The sequence below is a fragment of the Oncorhynchus kisutch genome, unplaced genomic scaffold (assembly GCF_002021735.2).
Source record: "Oncorhynchus kisutch isolate 150728-3 unplaced genomic scaffold, Okis_V2 scaffold741, whole genome shotgun sequence".
NCBI lineage: Eukaryota > Metazoa > Chordata > Actinopteri > Salmoniformes > Salmonidae > Oncorhynchus > Oncorhynchus kisutch.
This window is the reverse complement of record NW_022262686.1, coordinates 66,466-75,000: the sequence shown is the minus strand read 5'-3', so window position 1 is coordinate 75,000 and position 8,535 is coordinate 66,466. Positions and strand designations below refer to the sequence as shown.

General features: G+C 42.0%; 1 protein-coding gene across 1 annotated transcript in view; it reads right to left on the bottom strand.

Annotated features, from left to right (window-relative positions):
• LOC116361745 (contactin-1-like) overlaps window positions 1-8,535 on the bottom strand; it is a 32,854-nt gene that overhangs the window by 11,967 nt on the left and 12,352 nt on the right. Inside the window, 5 exon segments of the mRNA XM_031816100.1 lie at window positions 227-344; window positions 986-1,110; window positions 1,592-1,776; window positions 2,037-2,136; window positions 7,885-8,091. Coding sequence (XP_031671960.1) covers window positions 227-344; window positions 986-1,110; window positions 1,592-1,776; window positions 2,037-2,136; window positions 7,885-8,091 — 735 coding nt within the window.

Sequence of the window (8,535 nt, the reverse complement as noted above, 5' to 3'; positions counted from 1 at the left end):
GTTGGATGTAATTATCTATCAATGAGGCCTGTGTGTATAACTGACAACTTTGTAGTTGCTATAGTTGATGACTGTCGTTTTTTATATTCCCAGAATCAAAACTATAAACACGGTGGGGGTGTGCTCGTTGAACCAATGAGGTGCAGTTCAGGGCACAGACTAACCAATCACATGTAGTTTGTGTTACAGACTAACCAATCATAGGTAGGTTGTGTTATACACTCACCAATGACACGTAGCTCAGCGCTGGCGTAGATGATACCCCAGTAGTTCTCAGCGATACACTGGTACATCCCAGAGTCCTCAAACGTCAGACTGGAGAATTTCAGCTCACCTTTACCATACTGGGAAAAAAATAGTACTAGATAAGATGGTGCCCATCTTTCCTGTTGAATTAGTACTAGATAAGATGGTGCCCATCTTTCCTATTGAATTAGTACTAGATAAGATGGTGCCAATATTTCCTATTGAATTCGTACTAGATAAGATGGTGCCAATCTTTCCTATTGAATTAGTACTAGATAAGATGGTGCCAATCTTTCCTATTGAATTAGTACTAGATAAGATGGTGCCCATCTTTCCTATTGAATTAGTACTAGATAAGATGGTGCCCATCTTTCCTATTGAATTGAGATCAAGTCCAGCTTATTTCACTATCCTTATACAGTGGATCTACACAACAGATGTCCATTAATTGTGGTTGGTGTTAATTAAAACACCTACCACAAAAGCATTCTAGCAAAGACCCATAGACATCCAATCATTGCGCTAACGCTAGTTAGCATTGGCCCTCATAACTACCTCTAGCTTCCTTCATACTGGACACAGAGACATACAAATGGTATCCTCAAGTTCATCTGACTCTGGGAAAGTAGATACATGTATCCCTTTAAGGAGTTTGAGATCATCTGTCAAATTTTGATTTTGACGGTGAAGTTGCCCTTTAAAGAATGACAGCCAGCAGGGGGAGGACAGGCATCTTTACCGAGTATCCATCCTTGAGCCATCGGATGTATGGGCCAGGCTTCCCATTAGCTACACAGGACATGGTGTGTTCTGACCCTACGTCCTTCTGGGTGTTGTTGATGGTCACAGCCCACTCAGGAGCAGCTGTCAATCAAAACACAATTTAAAATGTTGAAACACATACACACTACAATGAAACCGTGTATATGTTTTGGTTTACAGTAAATCAGATATTAGTGTTAGTGGTACTAACATTGTAATGTAAAGTGTTAGAAGCAAGTGCTACGTACTGTATATCAGATCTGTTATTGTAACACTGTAGAGATAGAGTCTGGTATCTTACCCTCTTCTCTTATTGTAACACTGTAGAGATGGAGTTTGGTATCTTACCCTCGTCTCTTATTGTAACACTGTAGAGATGGAGTTTGGTATCTTACCCTCGTCTCTTATTGTAACACTGTAGAGATGGAGTTTGGTATCTTACCCTCGTCTCTTATTGTAACACTGTAGAGATGGAGTTTGGTATCTTATCCTCTTCTCTTATTGTAACACTGTAGAGATGGAGTTTGGTATCTTACCCTCTTCTCTTATTGTAACACTGTAGAGATGGAGTTTGGTATCTTACCCTCTACATAGAGCCAGGCCTGATGCCAGTCTTGCCATTTCTGGTTGATGGCCTCACACTCGTACCCTGCTGAGTCTTCATACTGGACGTTGTAGAGGTGGAGCAGCGCTCCAGACATGCTGACCTGAGCGCTGGCAGGCAGGTCGGTAGCACCTATCTTCCTCCAGACGATATGAGGGGCCGGACTGGACACAAAGACAACAATAGAAGAAGGAACTAACTAAGCACGGTTATGTCTCAAATGGCAGGCCTCGTGTCTTATGAAGGCTTAATGAATCCTCCATAAGCCCTTTATAAGGCATACATAACTGTTTCAGAAAATATGTGTAAGCAAATGGATGCCATCTTCTCTAGTTACAGTGTGACAAGTGAACAAAAGTCCCCAAAGTCTTTGTGTTTGTTTCATCAGTAGCTAAATATCTGTAATTTCCATATTCTGACTCACTTTCCCAGAGCGAAGCACTCCAGTGTGACGTTGTAGTTGAGCATAGCTGTGGTGTCAGGGAACTTTACTACGAGGTCGGCCTTGTATCTCTTCTCTGGGGCTGTGGGGATGAAAGGGTCATAGGTCAACACTATGGAGTTGCCCAAAAGACATTGATGTATGGTCAGTTTTTGTGTTTTTTTCCAGCCTAATGTTAAGGGAGAGATTTCGCAGAGTGTAACATGATCCCAGATCTGTGGCTAGGATGCACCTCTACCTAGACACTGATCTAAGGTCAGTTTTGTGTCTTTCCATCTAAAGAAACATCTTAGATTTTGGGGAGGGTTTAAGCTGATCCTAGATCTGAGCCTAGGCGTAACAGCTACCCGGAGCTGAAGACAAAGCAAAGACAATGGTCAAAAGTAGTGTACTATATAGGTAACACAGCTATAAACTAGTGTACTATATAGGTAACACAGCTATAAACTAGTGTACTATACAGGTAACACAGCTATAAACGAGTGTACTATATAGGTAACACAGCTATAAACTAGTGTACTATACAGGTAACACAGCTATAAACTAGTGTACTATATACTGTAGGTAACACAGCTATATACTAGTGTACTATATAGGTAACACAGCTATAAACAAGTGTACTATACAGGTAACACAGCTATAAACTAGTGTACTATATACTGTAGGTAACACAGCTATAAACTAGTGTACTATATAGGTAACACAGCTATAAACTAGTGTACTATACAGGTAACACAGCTATATACTAGTGTACTATATACTGTAGGTAACACAGCTATATACTAGTGTACTATATAGGTAACACAGCTATAAACAAGTGTACTATACAGGTAACACAGCTATAAACTAGTGTACTATATACTGTAGGTAACACAGCTATAAACTAGTGTACTATATAGGTAACACAGCTATAAACTAGTGTACTATACAGGTAACACAGCTATAAACTAGTGTACTATATACTGTAGGTAACACAGCTATAAACTAGTGTACTATATAGGTAACACAGCTATAAACTAGTGTACTATACAGGTAACACAGCTATAAACTAGTGTACTATATACTGTAGGTAACACAGCTATAAACTAGTGTACTATATAGGTAATACAGCTATAAACTAGTGTACTATATAGGTAACACAGCTATAAACTAGTGTACTATATACTGTAGGTAACACAGCTATAAACTAGTGTACTATACAGGTAACACAGCTATAAACTAGTGTACTATACAGGTAACACAGCTATAAACTAGTGTACTATACAGGTAACACAGCTATAAACTAGTGTACTATACAGGTAACACAGCTATAAACTAGTGTACTATATAGGTAACACAGCTATAAACTAGTGTACTATACAGGTAACACAGCTATAAACTAGTGTACTATATAGGTAACACAGCTATAAACTAGTGTACTATATACTGTAGGTAACACAGCTATAAACTAGTGCACTATACAAGTATCACAGCTATAAACTAGTGTACTATATAGGTAACACAGCTATAAACTAGTGTACTATATACTGCAGGTAACACAGCTATAAACTAGTGTACTATATACTGCAGGTAACACAGCTATATACTAGTGTACTATATACTGTAGGTAACACAGCTATATACTAGTGTACTATATAGGTAACACAGCTATAAACTAGTGTACTATATAGGTAACACAGCTATATACTAGTGTACTGCCAAAGGGGGAGGAGTTGCAGTTTACTGCAGAGATGGCCTGCAAAGTAATGTCATACTTTCCAGGTCCATACCCAAACAGTTCGAACTACTAATTTTGAAAATTACTCTCTCCAGAAATAAGTCTCTCACGGTTGCCGCCTGCTACCGACCCCCCTCAGCTCCCAGCTGTGCCCTGGACACCATTTGTGAATTGATCGCCCCCCCCATCTAGCTTCAGAGTTTGTTCTGTTAGGTGACCTAAACTGGGATATGCTTAACACCCCGCCAGTCCTACAATCTAAGCTAGATGCCCTCAATCTCACACAAATCATCAAGGAACCCACCAGGTACAACCCTAACTCTGTAAACAAGGGCACCCTCATAGACGTCATCCTGACCAACTGGCCCTCCAAATACACCTCCGCTGTCTTCAACCAGGATCTCAGCGATCACTGCCTCATTGCCTGTATCCGCTACGGAGCCGCAGTCAAACGACCACCCCTCATCACTGTCAAACGCTCCCTAAAACACTTCTGTGAGCAGGCCTTTCTAATCGACCTGGCCCGGGTATCCTGGAAGGACATTGACCTCATCCCGTCAGTTGAGGATGCCTGGTCATTCTTTAAAAGTAACTTCCTCACCATTTTAGATAAGCATGCTCCGTTCAAAAAATGCAGAACTAAGAACAGATACAGCCCTTGGTTCACCCCAGACCTGACTGCCCTCGACCAGCACAAAAACATCCTGTGGCGGACTGCAATAGCATCGAATAGTCCCCGTGATATGCAACTGTTCAGGGAAGTCCGGAACCAATACACGCAGTCAGTCAGGAAAGCTAAGGCCAGCTTCTTCAGGCAGAAGTTTGCATCCTGTAGCTCCAACTCCAAAAAGTTCTGGGACACTGTGAAGTCCATGGAGAACAAGAGCACCTCCTCCCAGCTGCCCACTGCACTGAGGCTAGGTAACACGGTCACCACTGATAAATCCATGATTATCGAAAACTTCAATAAGCATTTCTCAACGGCTGGCCATGCCTTCCGCCTGGCTACTTCAACCTCGGCCAACAGCTCCGCCCCCCCCGCAGCTCCTCGCCCAAGCCTCTCCAGGTTCTCCTTTACCCAAATCCAGATAGCAGATGTTCTGAAAGAGCTGCAAAACCTGGACCCGTACAAATCAGCCGGGCTTGACAATCTGGACCCTCTATTTCTGAAACTATCTGCCACCATTGTCGCAACCCCTATTACCAGCCTGTTCAACCTCTCTTTCATCTCGTCTGAGATCCCCAAGGATTGGAAAGCTGCCGCAGTCATCCCCCTCTTCAAAGGGGGAGACACCCTGGACCCAAACTGTTACAGACCTATATCCATCCTGCCCTGCCTATCTAAGGTCTTCGAAAGCCAAGTCAACAAACAGGTCACTGACCATCTCGAATCCCACCGTACCTTCTCCGCTGTGCAATCTGGTTTCCGAGCCGGTCATGGGTGCACCTCAGCCACACTCAAGGTACTAAACGACATCATAACCGCCATCGATAAAAGACAGTACTGTGCAGCCGTCTTCATCGACCTCGCCAAGGCTTTCGACTCTGTCAATCACCATATTCTTATCGGCAGACTCAGTAGCCTCGGTTTTTCGGATGACTGCCTTGCCTGGTTCACCAATTACTTTGCAGACAGAGTTCAGTGTGTCAAATCGGAGGGCATGCTGTCCGGTCCTCTGGCAGTCTCTATGGGGGTGCCACAGGGTTCAATTCTCGGGCCGACTCTTTTCTCTGTGTATATCAATGATGTTGCTCTTGCTGCGGGCGATTCCCTGATCCACCTCTACGCAGACGACACCATTCTATATACTTTCGGCCCGTCTTTGGACACTGTGCTATCTAACCTCCAAACAAGCTTCAATGCCATACAACACTCCTTCCGTGGCCTCCAACTGCTCTTAAACGCTAGTAAAACCAAATGCATGCTTTTCAACCGGTCGCTGCCTGCACCTGCATGCCCGACTAGCATCACCACCCTGGATGGTTCCGACCTAGAATATGTGGACGTCTATAAGTACCTAGGTGTCTGGCTAGACTGCAAACTCTCCTTCCAGACTCATATCAAACATCTCCAATCGAAAATCAAATCAAGAGTCGGCTTTCTATTCCGCAACAAAGCCTCCTTCACTCAAGCCGCCAAGCTTACCCTAGTAAAACTGACTATCCTACCGATCCTCGACTTCGGCGATGTCATCTACAAAATGGCTTCCAACACTCTACTCAGCAAACTGGATGCAGTCTATCACAGTGCCATCCGTTTTGTCACTAAAGCACCTTATACTACCCACCACTGCGACTTGTATGCTCTAGTCGGCTGGCCCTCGCTACATATTCGTCGCCAGACCCACTGGCTCCAGGTCATCTACAAGTCTATGCTAGGTAAAGCTCCGCCTTATCTCAGCTCACTGGTCACGATGGCAACACCCATCCGTAGCACGCGCTCCAGCAGGTGTATCTCACTGATCATCCCTAAAGCCAACACCTCATTTGGCCGCCTTTCGTTCCAGTACTCTGCTGCCTGTGACTGGAACGAATTGCAAAAATCGCTGAAGTTGGAGACTTTTATCTCCCTCACCAACTTCAAACATCAGCTATCTGAGCAGCTAACCGATCGCTGCAGCTGTACATAGTCTATTGGTAAATAGCCCACCCTTTTCACCTACCTCATCCCCGTACTGTTTTTATTTATTTACTTTTCTGCTCTTCTGCACACCAATATCTCTACCTGTACATGACCATCTGATCTTTTATCACTCCAGTGTTAATCTGCAAAATTGTAATTATTTGCCTACCTCCTCATGCCTTTTGCACACATTGTATATAGACCCCCCCTTCGTTTTCTACTGTGTTATTGACTTGTTAATTGTTTACTCCATGTGTAACTCTTTGTTGTATGCTCACACTGCTATGCTTTATCTTGGCCAGGTCGCAGTTGCAAATGAGAACTTGTTCTCAACTAGCCTACCTGGTTAAATAAAGGTGAAATAAAATAAAATAAAATAAAATACTATATACTGTAGGTAACACAGCTATAAACTAGTGTACTATATACTGTAGGTAACACAGCTATATACTAGTGTACTATATAGGTAATACAGCTGTAAACTAGTGTACTATATACTGTAGGTAAAACAGCTATAAACTAGTGTACTATATAGGTAACACAGCTATAAACTAGTGTACTATATAGGTAACACAGCTATAGGCTAGTGTACTATATACTGTTGGTAACACAGCTATAAACTAGTGTACTATATACTGTAGGTAACACAGCTATAAACTAGTGTACTATATAGGTAACACAGTCATGAACTAGTGCACTATACAAGTATCACAGCTATAAACTAGTGTACTATATAGGTAACACAGCTATAAACTAGTGTACTATATAGGTAACACAGTCATGAACTAGTGCACTATATAGGTAACACAGCTATAAACTAGTGCACTATATAGGTAACACAGCCATAAACTAGTGTACTATATACTGTAGGTAACACAGCTATAAACTAGTGTACTATATACTGTAGGTAACACAGCTATAAACTAGTGTACTATATAGGTAACACAGCTATAAACTAGTGTACTATATAGGTAACACAGCTATAAACGAGTGTACTATATACTGTAGGTAACACAGCTATAAACTAGTGTACTATATAGGTAACACAGCTATAAACTAGTGTACTATATAGGTAACACAGCTATAAACTAGTGTACTATATAGGTAACACAGCTATAAACTAGTGTACTATATAGGTAACACAGCTATAAACTAGTGTACTATATAGGTAACACAGCTATAAACGAGTGTACTATATACTGTAGGTAACACAGCTATAAACTAGTGTACTATATAGGTAACACAGCTATAAACTAGTGTACTATATAGGTAACACAGCTATAAACTAGTGTACTATATAGGTAACACAGCTATAAACTAGTGTACTATATACTGTAGGTAACACAGCTATAAACTAGTGTACTATATAGGTAACACAGCTATAAACTAGTGTACTATACAGGTATCCCAGCTACAGGCTAGTGTACTATACAGGTATCCCAGCTACAGGCTAGTGTACTATACAGGTATCCCAGCTACAGGCTACTCACTCTCCTCTGTAGATATGAGAGGGATAAACTTGGAGTAGACTCCCTTGCCAATCTGTGGGTTGAACACATAGCAGGAGTAGTTCCCTGCGTCTGACGCCTCCACCTTGGAGATGTACAGATTCCCGGTGCTCTGAGAGACGAAGCGACGCTTATCCGGGTGGAGGAAGACCGGAAACTCGTTGTATATCCAACGGAACGTCACCTCAGCTGGGATACAGAGGAAGAACAAAATAAAACAACTAGTAAGAATGTGGTGGTCGGTTTCCCCTGAATCACCTCTGAGTCTCTATGGGGGTTTAGTTTATGTACTGTGTAACTCTGAGGTACTGTGAACAACGGTGTTCTGAACAGCTCTTTCTTCATGTTCTATGACTCAACACTGAATAGATTACAGGTCAGAATGTTTATGTTTACGTTTGAGTCCTTTAACAGACGCTATTACCCAGAGCCACTTGCATTGATCTTAAAGGTCCAATGTAGCCATTTTTATTTCACTATCAAATCAATTCTGGATAATAATTAAGTACGTTACTGTGATTGCTTTCAATTAAAATGTTTTTTTAGCAAAGAGCAATTTCTCAAGCAATACTTTTTCTAGGACTGTCTGGGAGTGGTCTGAGTGGGGAGGTGAAAACTGAACATTTACTGTGA